The sequence below is a fragment of the Simochromis diagramma genome, unplaced genomic scaffold, assembly GCF_900408965.1.
Source record: "Simochromis diagramma unplaced genomic scaffold, fSimDia1.1 OVJJ01000501.1, whole genome shotgun sequence".
NCBI classification, from domain to species: domain Eukaryota; kingdom Metazoa; phylum Chordata; class Actinopteri; order Cichliformes; family Cichlidae; genus Simochromis; species Simochromis diagramma.
Genome location: NW_024387320.1, coordinates 5,339,039 through 5,356,474, shown reverse-complemented (window position 1 = coordinate 5,356,474; position 17,436 = coordinate 5,339,039). Strand labels below are relative to the sequence as shown.

Here is a 17,436-nt window from a genome sequence, read left to right as displayed (position 1 = left end):
GTGTCTAATTAAAATTCACATTTCAACCAAAAAGGGAAAACAAGCCATCTTTGAACAATCCCGTCCGTCCTCGCCCTGGTCATGAATTTCAGATAAACACTGCGATACACAGAGAGTAGTGCCACATTAATTAAAAGCCTTGATAGACGTGGCTTCCATCTAACAGACCTATCAGGAATTAAATTTGTATCAGCGGCAGAAAGAGCAGTTGAGGGGTCCCTCAGGGGGATTAATGAAACAGACTTTCATAGCGGAGTCATCAGAGCCCTGGGCTGAGGGGAGGAGGCAGGGAAGAAAGGGCCAGCAGCAGGATGTCATGTGTGGGACCGTCGCGTCACTGACCTCTCATTTCATACTTTAATAAAGTTGCACCCAGGTGTCCTTGATGCCTTCCAGTTGCCTGGGGCTCTGGGAAAAAGCTAAACAGGAGGCAGATATAACATAATTCCGAATGCCCGCCCCTCCTTTTCTGCGTTCCCTCTGTGCTGTTGTGATATACATCCACGGGCACGCAAGCGCCACTGTGTGCTGCGAGCAGGCACGTATGTCGCAGGCACTTAAGGCTTTCTCGACCGTGCAGATTTTTGGGGCTTTTTATCAAGATGAAACTATGCTTTGGTTGAGAAACCTCGATGTGTTTCCTCACTCTCAAACTCGAGCATTCAACTTGTGCAATCCAAAGTAAGGGTGTTACATCAATTCTTCAGAAGTAGCCTCAAACGCTGCCGAGTTGGTACAGCATTTGCCGTGTCACTTCGGCTTCATGATTTACTATCACTGTGCAGTTGGTTACAGGAAATTGGAACAGTGCTGACTTGCTTTTGAATTGTGGTCGAGACAGTTTTCTGTTGAAAACAGAAGCAGATTATCTCGACGAGAGGCCAGCAGATTTAGAGATGTACAGTATGCAATATGTTATCGCAGCGTAGTCGGCCCAGACAGCTGCTATCTGTCATAAACTCTGCCTATTGTTGGCCACACTACACAGCAACATGTGACCTAATCTAGATGAGCAGCCACTGAGCAAATACAGAGTGGAATGGTGTCATTTTTAATAAAGCTGTTTTATGGACTCCAGTCAACAGAGCCAGAGGAACAGGCTGAAACTTCCTTGTGCAAATGATATGGCAGTAGGAGTTTCATAACTTCCTCTGCGCAGACAAGCCTGTGGCAAGTCTCCTAACAGAGCACAGAGCAGCAGTCACAGACTGAGAGAGAGAGAGAGGGGGAAAAAAATAACCTCAGCCTTATCAAGATTTTCCAGAGACATTTCTTTAATTAGTTTTAATATTTCTTGTTTAGATAATGTCAGCCAATTGACAATTCCGTCCCAAAAGAAACGGGGCAAGGGGGGTGTGAGGGATGGGAAGGTTGGGGAGGGGGGGGACTGTGCACTTGTCTGATACTGAGAAAAAAAAATGGCTGATTAAACAGATTGCTTATTTCATTTGTTTTAACTGTATTTGCATTTTCTGGACAGGAATCAAATACCTTTGCATGCACAAACTTCTGCCGCTGATCGTTATCTCCGGCGCCCCCCTCTCCCCGATAGTATTTGTTAAATTCACAGGTAAACCGTCGCAGAGAAGAAAGCTATCTCCGAAACATTAACTGTGTAAACACGCTCGCAACAAACCCCGCGCTCTCCACGCCGTTACGTGCTCTCCGACCGCCGTCCCGGACGTGGAAGCGTTCACGCCGGTGACGGGGCGGCGATGGAAAAGCAATTAAGGGCTGCGGAGGAAAAAAAGTTTCCCCACTCTGTGAGATCTCGGAGAAAACGGGGCTCAGACCGCCGGCCTCACACAAACAGTGCTGATCAAAGCACGTAAACATCTGGAGCAATGCCTCTGGAACAAAGATATCTATTTATATATTTCTCTCTCTTTCTTTTTCGTTCTTTCCAAGATAACCGCTAAAGATAACCGTATTTCACGCATAAGGGAGCACTTAGAAAATGTTTAGACTGTGATACTGTAGCCTACCTGCATATACACCCCCCACCACCACCAACACCACCTGCCTCTCCTCTAATCTTTGTTTTTTCACAATCCTCACTCCCACATTAACACATTCTCTGCTTTTGTACTCATGTCGCCTCTCCCTAACCACCTATCTCTATCCCCCCCCCCCCCCCCTTCTCTTCTGCACACACCTTTTCTCTTCACCGGGCAGCAGGTGTTGAGTGGTTATGTTTACTCCCACCACCACCACCACCATACCCTCTCACTCTCTCTCCCTGTCTTTCTCCTGGTCTCTCTTTCGCGCTCTCTCTCTTTCTCTCTCACTGGCAGCTGGTAGGAGGAGGGAGAAGGCTATAACAGCTGCACATGAGGGCGGGTGGAAAAAAAAAAGAAAAAAGAAGCACACAAGGAAAACAGCTCAAACCCCCTCAGGGTTGTCAACTCCAATCCCCCCCCCCCACAAACACACACCCCCAAACCCCACCTCAACCTCTGGCGTTTCTTAACCAGGCAAACAGAGGGGAAAACTGTTGCAGTTGGAAGACATCGGGTGGCTGAAGGGGGGGCTCGTTTTTTTGGCCCTACCTGGTGATCTCAGCCTCAGCGAGCAGGAGTTTGCGCTCCCAGAGGGTCTCTGTATAAAAGCTGTCTAGTAGCCTGCATGAGAAGTGTCCACTTAAATCCACTTACTACCATTTAATCATTTCGAGTTTGAAAAACATGTCACTTCCAAATGGAAATTGTGCTGAAGGTACTTACATCTGTTGGAGAATAACACAAAACAACAGACACCATTGGGGCGGGTTTTTTTTTCACTCTTCCCTCTTTTTTTTTCACCCCTCTCAAAGTCTGAGCACTGTGTCTGCAGTGTGTGTGTGTGTGTGTGTGTGTGTGTGTGTGTGTGTGTGTGTGTGTGTGTGTGTGTGTGTGTCGTTTTCACAAACAGCATCAAAATACATGAGATCAGCTCTCGGGCTTTGTTTGGCCCTGGCAAGGTTAGGCCAGCCTCATTCCAAATTTCCTGAGGGGGAACAGAGAGAAAAACGATTCCATGCAGATAAATCACTCGCACAGATCAAAAGACAAATCAGTGGCAAAGACAAAAGATGCTGACTCGCAGAGAACAATGGAGACAGGGAGATGTAGGTATCAGAGGAGTCGGCCCTAAGATCCCCGGCACCGCTCAATCAAACCTGCTAACCAGGGTTTGCACACTAGGTCAAACAAACTCTGCTTCTGTGAGAGGAAAAAGTGTATTTAAACTCATCTTACAAAGATGGGGTTTTTTCAAGAAGGAAGGGGCTGCTGTGGTCTGATGGTTTAGTTTTGCAGAAGCACAAGTAGAACTGAGAATTGAGTTTCTGGCTTTTGCAAACTCATCTTCTAGTTTTGATTTAATAGCTACCCTGAGAATGGGAGATGTCCCGGTTTGAAAAGAAAAATGGGAAGAGAAAGAAAGAGAGGGGGTAAACTATTTGATATAAAGCGCTGGTATGTGTGGGTAGTTGTGCATCCGCACGTCTGTGCGGCTTGATATATGTGTTCAGCCGGGCTTTCTATAGTTCTGCATCTAAGACGAGAAGTCCTGTCCCATGCAGCCCTTCACGCATCACAGCCCACATTCTTCTATTAACTTCTTCAATACGAGCAATAAATAAATATATAGAATCCACAACTCTTTACCATGCAGCCATCACTTTTGAGAACCGAGGTGTCACGCAGACAAAAAAAAGAAAGAAGACGACGACGAGAACCAGCAGCACCCTCACCGATATTACCTTTTGATCAGACTGCTTCAGAGATATCAGAGGAAGAAACACATCACTTTTAGAGCTCTGTTTAAAAACAATTCTCACAAAGGAAGGGTCATGTGAAAAGCACCTTTGTGACTTCACTTGAAAGCATGTTCCATAATGTAGAGGACCAAATTATGTTCAAAAACAGTTCACCATGCACCACTGACAGCCATTATTTGATCCCCTCCTCTGAGATCCATGTATGATAACGCATCAATTTAGATTAAGGTGATATGAAAGAGAAATGTAAAATAGGCTTCAAGAGGGAGGAGCTGATGCATTCGAGATGAATAAAATGATATTAAAATTAACACATTGAGCATCAGCACAGTCACATTTGACCTGTGAAGTGTGCTTAAGAAGAAAATATTATAATTTCCAAGCTCTGGGTCCAGATAGGCCGTGAGAGCTGTCCATAAAATCTGCTGAACTCGTCAAAAAAATGTGGCACAAGTCTTGACATCGGGCTTTATTCGAATATATGAGGAGATAAGGAGACCGACGGGGGCAGAGGATTTACCCTAATAGATTTGTATAGCTGGTGAGAGCCCCATTTGAAGTGTCCAAGGGAAGATCAGTGTGTAACTCTAACTGTTAAACGGAGCTGGGTCGAGCCCTCGGAGAATCTGACCCACGTTCCACACGCTGTTTGCCATCTCCAGTCCAAACATGTAAGATTTGATACTGCTGTTCAGGCCTGGAACAGAGGGGAAAAACAAGCCCAGTGCCACAACAAAGACAGGAAATTCAGCATAGATTCCTACTTCTCTCTTTTCTCTGGCCCCTCTATACCTAACAATGCTGGTAATGGAGAGAGAACAGTGCCCGGAGCTGGCAGAGACACCTGCGACATATTTTCTCCCCCACTCCCGCTCACCCACCCACCCCCATCCACCACCCTCCTCGCTCTTCCCACCCCCTCGACATTAAAGTCCTTCACAGAAATCAGAATTTAATAAATCACCCCAGAGCCTGACAGAGTTTATCTCTGGGGGTCGCCTCCACTGTGCAGAGACTCACAGACAGACAAAGCCCGGCCCGATAAGATGTGAAATTAAATACAGTTAGCAGTTTGAGACAAAGGAGGGAGAGTGTCAAACCGAGCTTTGTACGACGTAAACGGCTGGCTGCTAGTCGGGGCGCGTGCACGCACACACAAACGACACCGAGACGGCGGGGTGATTCATTTCAGGTTTCCTCTCACATTTAGCCTCATTTGCATCATCCACTGTCAACATATCGCCTCTCCCAGATATGTTCAAGAGCTTTCATTAGACGTCCAGGGGATGACATCCTTTTTACCCAGATGCACCATTATTAATCACCAGCTCTTCTCCTATGTGGACTCATCTCCATCACGGATCAAACGCTATCTGCCCGTGTTTCCTTTCATTCAGCAGACATCCCTGACACCAGCCATCACTACAGCTAAAGGAGACTTATGGGAGTGTGTTAGGGCTCAGACGACCTTATGAATGCGGTACATAAGCATTTAGTACTGAGAGGATATAAATGTGAGGATTTGTTCGACACTGGTAGGATCTGTCAGCAAACCTCCAGCCGACTAACACGTGTGCCTCGCAGCATACCAACTGGAGGGCTCTGTGAGACAATTAGTGGCACTTTGAAAAAAAGAAAATGAAACATCCAGTATGAAATTGCTGCCTGGTGTTAGAAGCCTGATTGCAATGTCTCCATAACAGTGTACCGTAATATTCTTTTCAATTAGCAGCGGTCTCCAGTTCACATCAGGATATGGCCGACCTCAGCTGTTCAAAGCTGATTTTTTCCCCCTGCTCAGTAGTTAAGAGAAAGCACAGTCAGGTTTCCAGGAAGAAGGCGAGCGGGTTGCTTAATAGGCTTAGCCTGGTCGTTGGACCTGACCTTTCCCTTTAACAATACCGGGGCCGTCGGGCTCGGGCCTGCTATGGGAACACAATGACCCGTGGGTGAAGCCTAATCTTCTCCAACTCCATTCTCTCTGCTGACCAGACAGCCTTCATCCACAGCCTCTCTGTTGCTCCAACTGATGTCTTCCTGCTGAGACAACAGTGCCAAAGAACTGTCAACAGGCCCGGCCCAGCGGGGTCTCGGCTGGGACGCTCACACAGAGCCCTCCGGGGTCCGCAGGCACTGACACTCTGCGCTCAGATTGTGAGTGCCCCTACGCAGAATGTCGAGAATGACAGGAATGCTGGGTGCCATCACGAATCCTGATAACGCCGTACATCTAAGAGCATGATTAGCAGTCTCTGTAGTCAGCCCATCTATAGTTGTTATTTTAAAAAAATGGGCTGGTGGATATTGTTGGCTTGTCACTGCAGTGCAGCAGCTTGTCATTTCAAATAACCTGATCCCAAACCTCCAGCATCACATGTCCACAACGCCGTAGCGCGTCCGTGATAATGGCAGATGATTATATTATTGCGTATGCGCTTACAGTTTCGAGTTCAGTAAATACAACTCCAGAAAAAATATGCATTAATAAAAGCTTGCCTTTTGATTTGGCCTCTACAATTGTTGTAGGAAGGCATCGGTTCAGATAATATTAGTCATTAATGTTCATTGCTAGGAAAAATAAATGGCTATGCTGTGGAAAAAGCATTACACGTCAAAGAGTATTGTAAATACGTGTTTATACACTCACAGATCCGGACCCACTCAAGAGATTAGCCTCAAGTGATTCTAAATCTCGTCATCCAAAGCCCATTTCTGTGACAAAATGCATCTGATAAAGAAAGAAAAAAGTAAAGAAATGCCTCAAAACTCAATTCAGCGCTGCGCTACTTAAACTTCTTAAGTGTTTGATCTGTGCAGGTGCTGACAAGGCTGTTCATTCTTTTCCCCAAATATTTTCTTGTTTTTATTTTTTTCGCCCCCCTCCCCAAGTTCAAATGATGTGCTGCGAAAGGTTGTTCTTTCTTCTCCGCGCAAGTAAAACTATACAAAGAGGTGTTTGATCTTTGAAATCCGATCTGTATTTCTAGCATTGTCTCCAGTTCCTACTGTGGCATCTTAAAGGTCAGGAGTGAAAGGCCATTTGATAACTACAGAAAGACCTTTCGGCTTTATTACGCTGCCTTTCATCTCCTTTCCTGCGGAGGTTAAAACAAAGCATTGCATCCTTTGAAAAAGAAAGGATAAAATGGATCGCTTTGGAGCCTCAAGCCTCTTTTTTTTTGTCACTAGGGGAAGTCTGGCGTGCAGTGTACAAGGAAAACTCTAGTGGGATATGTTTCTGAGAGCGACGAGTCTTCTCAGGCACAATTAGCATATGTCCTCTCAACCTTCTACCAAACCTCTCAATGAGACCCTGAAATCCTATTGAGATATTATTACCACTCAAACAGGGCATTACACGAAACATCTAAAGCATGCACGCAACCGCTCGGTGCACACGCGCAAACACACACGCACAAGCTCAATGACATCCACTTCCCTCTGAATATTCCTTTCTTTTTAATGGTAACCTTGGGAGACGGGCCGCACCGGCGCGACACTTAACAGCCACTAGTCTGAGAAAAATGTTTTTGATATGCTTGTGTCATTTAATCATCCACATTCTGCCGAGGCTGTGCAGGACAATTTTGCAGGATATTAACTCCCAACTAAACCCTGGCTTGTATCATTTGTGGGGCCAGTCAAGCAGGAGTCCCAGGAGGAGCAGAGACTTCCTCCTCACAGTCGTAGTAATCTAAGCTTGACTGGGCACACACACACTCGCACGCAGCTACACACACAGACAAACACACAACTAATAGACAGGTAGAATCAACCATAAAGGAGGGAAGGAATCGGTAAACGTGTGGCACAAATAAAGGCCTTTTACTGACAGTCGCAACAGTAAAAAAGAAAAAAAGAGGACGAGTATATTTGTGATTTGGGTGATCAAGTAACAAAAAAACAACACAGCCCAGGGAGGTTGAAGCACAGCTACAACAATTTTACTTCCTTTTCTTTTTTCATTTTCACCCCAAAAAAGTTAGAGATTGAAGAGCATTCGTAAAAATGTCACTTTAACGTGATCCATTTGGACAGCTCACATTGCTTAATGGGGTAGGAAATTCATTTTTTTTCTGCTGTGGGACAGACATAGTGGATGATGTGATTCTATGCAAAATATATGAAGCCATTACTAGAAAAATGCATGAGTTTCAATAGTTGGGGGGGGGTAGGGGGTGGGGGGTGGAGAAAGTATCTGAGTGCACGGAGGCTATCCCTATTCTTTACCAAGAAGCATTGCATACACACACACATATACACACACACACACACAATGCAAAAGACAGCAAAGGCAACTGATGAAAACCATTTTTGTTCCGTCACAAAGAACTAGGTCACCCTCTCATAATTGTCAATCATGCAATAAATCTCTCTGTGGCACAAATGAATACAGCATTGGAAATGAGACAAAGCTTATTGGCATGCTATGTCAGCTTGACTCAATTCATCCTCCTTTTCACACAAGACCATTCATATGTGAAGTTGTGCGAGGGTGTCTCTCTCTCTCTCTCCCTCTGTCTCTCACATTCACACTCTAACTCTCCTTCTCTCTCACACACACACGCGCATACACATACACTCTCTAACGGAGCGCCCAGCACGCACTCGCGCGGAGGCGAACACGCTCACACGCTCCTAATGCGAAACACACACAGGGTTAATATATGTGGACAGACCATTTCAGCCAAGGGCCGCTTTATTATCATAACCATGTTTGTTTCCATAGAGAACGTGTCTCACTGTATTTTCTGCACTACTGTGGAATTACTCGCAACGTACACAAGCGACTGTTGCAGCGCATCGCTTTCAAGGGATTAGCACACGTACGGGCAGAGTTTGACAGCTTCAGACGGTCGAAGTTATCACAATCACGTGCAAGCTGTATTTGTTTCCAATAACGATGAACAACTTGCTTTTTTTAAAAATCTTTTATTATGAAGTATTAAACTAAACTCACAAGCATTACCAGGTGTACAGTGGTTCTGTTTCCTGCTATCTGATTGGCCGGGAGCATTGGCTTGACGCAGCACTACAGCTCCATCCACAGAGGTTTGTGTCACGTCTCTTAGGACCCGACTGTCACTCTTTAAGAGGCGGGTAATAATAGCCAGGCGCCACAGCAAGTGGTGGCACAGGCGATTTTAAAGAAACATCAGGGAGACGGTGACATTTGAGTCTGCGAGGAGAGAAACCCAAGCGCCGCAACCAATAAAGACTCCCACCGATATTCTCACTAGGCTTACAGGGGAGAGACACAGAGGCAGAGAGTGAGGGGGTGAGAGGCAGAGAGAGATGTCAGTGTTAGATGAAAATGTGTTGACCTGGAGATATTGATACCCCCGTTCATAACCTCTACAGGTGTGCGTCAGGAAGCAGCTCTGGGTGTGGCTCTCTCTGTGGATAAAAGCCAGAGTTGCAGACCTCATTGTTTCACAGCACACTGAGCTGTGCACGGTTCACTTTGAACTGGCGAGAACTGAAACTGAGAATAGAGGTACCCTAAGTAAATAGAAAAAAAACAACCACTTTTTGATTGGGCAGATTTATTAGCGAGCTTATGGTGATTTTTTTCTTCTTTCTCTCTCATCTTTTGAAAGACAGATCTGGAGCAATCTGTCGAGCAGCGCCTCACATCAATCTCTGTTGTTAGATGTCTCGTCTAGATATGACCTATTAATGTATTAAGGGTGGCAGTTGTAAAAACTCTTCATTTCCTCTTTGCAGACTCTGATCCCCAAGAGTTTCTGAAACTCCAAAAACCAGAGCCATGAGAGAAGCTTAGCATCTAGCCTGCTGGCTCAACAGGGAGCTTATTTTATGCACACTGTTCGCTATAATTCAATGCAACAAATTGACTGCATAAAGTGTTTCTGGTGTCTAAGTGAATTCAAATTCACACAAATAGCTGTGGGGATGTTTTTTTTGTTTTGTTTTTTTTTTTTATCGCAAGGTATTGACTGAGCAGATGCTTTGAACCACCGTAGAATGTGCTGCTAGTCTCAAGTGTCATTAGCTTCAGGGCTTTTCCAGCTAGCGCCAGGTAAAGATTAGATAACAATCAGCCCTTTAATAGATACTGTTGGAGGCACTGGAGCCGTTCCTGTGCTTTGCTGTTCATCTGAAGCTAACAACAGAAGAAGAAAAAGAGTGGAAAGCGATGTCATTTCCTCCCCGGTTTCTTCTCTGTGATGTACCGCTGAGCCCAGCAAGGAACACGGCTGTTGTTAAATTACACGTAACTGTTGGCTCATAGCAGAGTCATTGCAGAGTGGCTGTCTGTCTGCGGTTAAGCATTCCTGCTAGGATTTTTTTTTTTTAGAGGCACAATTCTTTTGTGTGCCTATTTTTTTAAAGAGATGTTGAACATATTTAGACATGAATTTGAGAAATGTAACTTTGTTATGAAATTCATTTATGATTAGTTGACCAGCTCCTCACAATTCTAGATCAAACGTGAAAAAACGAAAGAGACGAAAAAAAGAAAATTTAATTTAAATTGCTCTATGCAGGACAAAAGACGGCTTGTGCAGATTCTTAGCCCTTACTCCCACTGTAATGAAAAAAAAAACTGCTGTATAATATGATGAGCATTACTTGAAATTCCAAAAAAAAAAAAAAAGTACAAAGGGCTTTTTGTTGGAGGACTTTCTTCTCTTAATATCCTCCAATTATTAAGGAGGAGTACTGCATTGAGCAAAAGAGCTCCAAAAACATTGACACTGGAGGAATAACATCTGCATGTTTACTCAGGAGAAGATTCATCCCCGATAGCCTCCACGAAAATGAAGAGGGGGAGAAAAAAACAAGGAGAGGAAATTTGTGGAATCCCATCTGAGATTGCTTCCCTGATGGATTCCTTTTCCTGTCAGCTCAGACGAGAAATGAAGCCGGGGAAAATTAACTCCTGATACAGCTACGCTGAATTAGACAGAGAGGAGGGGGGAAGAAGAAAAAAAAAACCAACAGACTTTTTAAGGATTCCAGCCTTGTCATTTTCAATTTTCTGCTCTTTGGACATGCTTGTATTCAGATTCCCCAACATCTATTCGCCATATCAATCCTAATTAGACAATCTGGGCCCACGAAGGATGAGAGCGGAGTTATTTGCATAATTTAATCATAAATACTCAGTGATACATATTTCCAAATGCATTTGTACAATTATCTTTTCATCCTTGGGGCAAAAGTATTAATATGATTAGGCAATAATTCTTTAAAAAAGAGGGAAAATAGGAAACCAGCAAGTGTGCACTCTTTTTTAAACTCCAGCTTTGGGCTATATGAAAAATTAATTAATTTCTGAGGAAAATCAATTTCTCTATGTGACCATATTAGACAGAGCCAGGCACGGGCCTGCATTCCTCCTCCAATCAGGAAATCTCATCTGCTCCCTCTAACTTCTGTCAGTAGCATTTAACATCCTGGTACGAGCGTCTGTGACTTCCGCTGTGCTCCCTAAATGCGCTGTAATGCGAAAGAGCTCGTAAGTAAAGACGGGCTGGGGAGCTGTGACCGAGGACGGAGGAGGATGGAAATGAGCATGACCCAAAATCTATTGCTGGCGTGTTAGACAATCACTCACAGGTGAAAGAAATCATCAGGAAAAAATCAAACCGAGCTTAATGTGCAAGATTACTCGTGGATAGATGGAGAGATTTTAAACAGCTTAAGTCTAGGGGGGAAAAAAAAAATCTAAGCTAATGCATGTCTATGGTTGAGGAACGTAGCAAATAAATCATTTTCACGCGCTGATCAATGCAGAAAGACCTGACGGACGTCGGCGTTGAGATTTTAAGCCACTTCGTTTCGCAAAGGAATTAATTGGTAATTCAAACTGCTGTTGCTGTTCCAGTAAAGGCATGCAAATAAGGCAGGAGCATGGACAACTAATGCGTCCAACAGGCAAATTAACAATACAGGCCTCTTTGCCATGCAAATAGCCTCTAAATCCACAAATGACATTAGACAGTGTCAAACAAAGCCTCTCTAACAAGTGAAATCTGTGGTTTCGACAATCTTGCCTCCCACTTCATTTAAAGCTATAGAAATACGATCCCAGAAAGCAGTGAAGACTTGATGTAATGTAACTTTTTTGTTAACTGAGCTTCTCCGTGGACCCCCTTCTCCCCAAAAAAACAAAAAAAAAATGTTTTAATTTGCTCTTGTTCCAATTGAGTGAATGTCAAGTCAATAAAGCAATTCTGATTTTCAAGGAGACTATTTGTTTTGCGGGAAAAGAAAAAAAAAAAAAAACACCTTGCCACCATCTGCCAACTGCACAGTTGACTTGAGCACATGTACTGTACCTAATCAAATTTAGCAGAGCCCCACTGAAGGATTAAAATGCAAAAAAAAAAAGCAGAGAAAGAACGAGAAAGAACCTTAAATGCTTCTTCTTCTTCTTTTTTTTTACTTCAATAAAGTAGCAAAGCACAATATGAGGGCCAATTTGGCTTTCAAGAAAGCAGTTCAATAGATTTGTATTTTAAACAGCTCTGTATACCATTATCTCTCTCTATCTCTCTCTCTTTCTCTTCCTCTCCCTCTCTTTCTCTCACTCTCTCTCTCTAATCAGGCATCTGTCACTCTGTTTTTGAAGTTATTATCGCCCAGGCTCCCTCTTGGATGTGGTTGCTGGGTGACGGGTATCTCGGCACCCACTCTGACTGGGAATGATTTGAATGGAATCCAGAAATCTCCCCTGAGTACCTGTAAACACATCCGTGCCTTGTAGAAAACAAATATATTATAAGAGAGCTCAGCAGAAGAGAGGCGGGAGAGAGACAAGCTGGCACCCTCAGTGGCAGCTCACACTGAGCGCTAAACAAAACAATTACCGTCATTTGCAAATATGTGTGTTTAGGCATAAACACTCTTGAAATAGGAACAAGAGAGGTGATAGCTCTCGTAGCACTCGCTGTCATATCAGTATCAATTAGACGCATTTGTTAAAGGAAAAAGGGGCTTTCGCCGTGACCTGTCACTCGCGACACTTCGGAGGAGGATCTGCTCGACTGAAACAAGGCAGGTAAAAATCTATTTAAGGGGAGCATGTAAGTGAAAAAGCCATCGCATTCCCAGCGGTGGGACATCGTCTGGGGCGTGTGGTTAACCTTCAGAGGTAGACAATGATTGTCAATTAACTGCTGTATTTCTTGCGCCCCAGCATCGGATAGCCTTGCCTCCACAAAGCACACCAATGAGAGATATGCGATATCAACCCCCCCCCCCCCCCCCCCAAAGTCCCGCTCCCGCCCCACCCTCCGTGTTATAATAACCTTTCAGAGAGTTCAAGTGTCACACAGCAATAAGAACCTTTTTCATCCCACCGCGGGGAAAATGAAAAGGAAAACAAGTAGCTGAAACAGAGGGCTCCTGGAGAGGCCAGAGTCATAATGTTGGGGTGGGTTAGGAGGTGGGGGTGTGTGTGTGTGGGGGGGAATGAGATGGCAGAACCTGCATCAGTATGGGAGCAAGAGCGCAAGAGCGAACATGGCTAATCTGGCACGAGAGTCCTTAAGAAAATGAAGGGGCCGAGAATCGCTATATGCCGAGTGTCTTTAAAGATGAGCAATAATCACTACAGGGTAAGCAGACACAGTTTAAACACTCACTGTAAAACTAAGAACTTTAAATGAAAATGAATTCTAATTATTTAAATCTTTTAATAAAACACAGGAAAAAGGGGGGGGGGGGAAATCCAACACGGCCTTTGTGAACAGCTCTGCTTTTATTTTTATTTTTTTTTGAGTTGTGCTAAAGTAAGCATGGTGGGGAACAATTTGGTTGGAGCTTGTTTGTGTCCACATCAAAACTAAAACAGCGGGATGCAGTGGTGCTCTGTGATGCTATTCACATTCACACTGTGTACAAAATGAGACGAGTGTTGTTTTAGCACAATAGACTGTGGGAGGGGGGAAAAACAGCATGTGAAAAAGTAGGGCCCATTGTATAGGAGTATTATTCACTTCATTGTTATCACTCTGCCACTGTATAAAAAGAGTAGTGACATCGTGGTAATGGGGAGAGATGAAAAGCTAAACTATCTCGGGCAGCGGGCTGTTGTTGTGTAACCTGAGCGGGTTAACCGGTGAACTCGTCTTTTTATCTGGAGAGAGCACAAACAGCAAATAAAGAAATAAAACGAGAGCAAATACTTCGGAGAGGGGACCTGTTCTCACCTACGGGGCAACCCGCGTCCCCGTGACTCGGGCCGATCATTTTGTCACTAGCTATTCAACGACAAGGAGAGCAAAGCACACATCCCCGCAAATAAAATCAAACTCTTTCTAAGTAACAGAAGCCTTTTATCCAGCGGATGCCTCGCTCTTCCATGATGTAATTCTCCAAATGGGGCAGGCAGGCAGGCAGGCCGGGTCTGAGTGATTGATTTCAGCCCAGCACAGGGAGAACCTGGCTGCTTTCAGAGACAATTACAGTCCTGTCCATGTGCCTGTAATAGCCCAGCACTTTAGCGTCATTAAAGCGACGCGAGGCACTGCATTATCCTTTAACCCCATCGCTGGCCATCCCCCCATTGACAACCCGGAGAGTTCAACCACGTACTTTGTCACCTGAAGCCCCACGCCAGGCTTGAGAGGAGGATCACCGCACTGTATGCTTCTCTCTGCGGAGTGTGTGTGTGTGCGTGTCTGGAGTGTGTGTGTGTGTGTGTGTTGTTTTTTGGGGGGGGGGGGGGGGCTCTGCTCTCTTGACGCTTTATGTAAATGAAGCTTAAGCGCCAAAGTGCACAGGTGAGAGTTTTGAGACGACTGCAAGTGGGATGGAAACATAAGACTGCAGCATATTTATACGGGAGAATAAAAGGGGGGTGTTTACTGATAGCATAGACTGCAACACAATGCTGTAACATAAATTTAAACATCTGAAGTGCACGAGAAGCAGCCTCGTCACTGTAATAACATCACTCTCAGACTTCCTCCCAGTGCTGTGCGTGCTATTTGATTTTTTTTTTCTTTCGTTTGTTTGTTTTTCTGCTGTTTTTTTGCCCACATGTACCTTTTTAGATACAGCAACACTTTGAGGCTTCAAATATACTAAATGTTAACACTCGTGGATTTCTTAATGGCAATAAAGAAGAAGAAGAAGAAGAAAAAACATGCTTGCGCAGCAACTTGTGTGTACGCGTCTGTGTGAATATTTGCACACTGCATCCGAAACTCTGAATTAAGTTCGACCTCACACGGTTGGGGTTTTTTCTGGAGGGGACAAAAAAAAAGGGAAAAAAAAAAAGAGGATGCATGCTTTAAAAACTGAGACTCAAAAGTGTTTATTGCTACTCCCCCTCCCCAACTGATGTGAGCCTTTCCATCATATTTGCATTTCCAGCTCATTTCTAGAGCCAGGAGATCAATATGGAATCAATCATACTGACAGGTAAGATGGTAAATTTGACCAGGCTGAACCATCCTGTGAGACTGAGCGATACATCAAAGCTAGGAGCAACAGGACAATAATATTTTTTTAAAGGCTTTTAATCAAATATTGATCTTTGCTTTAAATCACACTGATTTTAAGATATTTTTTAAAAAACTCCAAAAATAACTGAATGGGTCAAAATGGTTTAATGTATTTATTTAAACACTCGTAGTCCTTTGCCTCATTTGATTTAGTGAAATCAAGTATGTTTAATTAAGACAGATAACTGAGTGCTCTCATGAATTATCCTTAGCACTTACAGTGTGCAAAAAGAAAAGAAAGCTCCTCCATTAGTGCACTGTAACCTCCCTGAGAAATGTCATCAATACTAAAGGGGGGTGAAAAAAATCATACAAGAAAAAAGCTGGTCCTTTTATTTTTTTTAATACTCTGGTTCCTTCTTGTTTACTGTCTGAAAACTCAAGTTCTAATTGAAATCATGCTACCCCCTGTGGCAAGGACATATAATGAGGCATAGCCTAGTTTTATTTTAGTCATTAAAAAAATAAAATTGAGCTAAAAGCTGTCTAAAATTAAACAGAAATTGGAGTTTTAAAAAAAAGCAAAGCAAAGATGAGAGGCTCTTATTTGTAGTTGTATCTTTGTGGTGGCAGCTGTATAGTGAAAGTTTATTCAACAGCACTGTGAAACTCAACCAGGGTGTAGCCTACATTATCGATTCATTTGTTCAGAGGGAGACAGGCTATCCATCACGACACAGCTTTGCCTTGCACGTGTTAAAAAACTTTCACTTAACTTTTCCCCTCTCTCTTTACCACTGGTGAAGTGCGCCGGTCTCTTCCTGCCCAAACACACCAGCCTCGGTGTTTGGGATGGAGTTTGACACACACACGCGCGCATTTTCACACACTCCTTGTAGGAATCAATTATTAAATTCGGCTAAGACAATCGTACGACTCTGACCGCTTGTTTTGCAAAGGCAAAATGTCTCCCCCTTTCTAGCTCCTGCGCCTTTACGCACGGCCGTGTGTGCGGACATTTAAACCCCCCAAAAAGAAAAAGGAAAATCCACAACAGAGCTCGCCACTAACCTCGCATTGGTGCAGTCGTTGTACAGGGTCTCGAAGTCTTTTCTGGAGATGAGTTTACAGCGGTTCACGCCGGGCTGGATGGCGCCGAGCCCTCTGAGGATGCGGACCTGCTCCACATTGCACACCACCGGCGTGATCTCGAGCCGCTTCAGCTTGGTGTAGACCGTATGCAGTCCGCCGACCAGGTGCTTCAGGAACAGGTCGAAAGCCTGAGGAAGGCAGATGAGCTCGCAGCCGTCCACGGTGAAAGAGGCGACTTTGGCACCGCGCAACTCGACCATCTTGCACTCGTTGTTTTGCGGTATGTTTTCAACAGGCGACGGGGTCGAGTACACGGGTTTGCTCGGGGGGAGAGCCGCGGTTGGGGTCGGGATGCCCGGGCTGCTGGTTGCGAGGAGCTCTGATCTGAACAGGTTCTGTCCGGGTCCCGATGGGGGGGCCAGGGATGGAGATGGTGATGAAGTTGTCGACGGCGGGGACGTCGTCGCGGAAGGAGTCGAGATTGGAGGCGGTGGGACCAGAGGGTTTGGTGGGATCAGAGCAGCCGGTACGGCCATGGTCACCTACAAGAGGGGAAGAGAGTAGCCGAAGTTCAAAGTAGAAAACCCAGCCTGCCGAGATACCCCTAAATGAAAGAATCCACGAGAGTTTAGCTCCTCAGATAAGTTGGAAAGTAAAAAGAGCTACCGAAAAAAAGGCGTGCTGAGTGAGGGTTTTTTCTTTTGGGGAGGGGGGCGAGCGGCGGGACAATGATCAAAGATAGGAGGAGGAATGACAGGAGGAAAATGAGCTGAAAAGTGCAGCTCCGCTCTGTGGATGAGTTGTTGTTGTCACACGGTACAGAGAGGGAGGAGCTAGGGGACAGTGGGAGCCTTTGAAGAGCAGATAACTGGGCTCCGGCCACTGCTCGCACGTTTCACGTCTGTTAAATGATTTCATTGCCCAAAGTAAATACGTTTATGCTGGATCAGAAGTTGTAAAGAAAAGCGTATGTTTAAAAAAATAGTTTTTAAATCCCTTTTTGCCAACATTAATGCAAAGCTCACTTCACCTATGGCGATCAAGATTGGGGTAATGTTTTTTTTTTTTTTAACTTTTGCTTTCATTTTCGTGCAAATACTAAAACAATATTTTTTTTATTAAAAAAAACCCCTCAAATGCTTAAAAAAAAACCCTTTTAAT

At 44.5% G+C, this 17,436-nt stretch overlaps 1 protein-coding gene across 3 annotated transcripts in view; it reads right to left on the bottom strand.

Moving 5' to 3' along the window:
- dachd (dachshund d) overlaps positions 1-17,068 on the bottom strand; it is a 93,502-nt gene extending 76,434 nt beyond the window's left edge. For 2 of the 3 annotated variants that reach the window (XM_040005334.1, XM_040005333.1), the window contains exon 1: positions 16,255-17,068. In XM_040005334.1, coding sequence (XP_039861268.1) covers positions 16,255-16,811 — 557 coding nt within the window. In that variant the 5' untranslated portion in view covers positions 16,812-17,068. The remainder of the gene's footprint in view (positions 1-16,254) is intronic. The other variant, XM_040005332.1, reaches the window with a different exon arrangement.
- Positions 17,069-17,436: the final 368 nt, after the last annotated feature.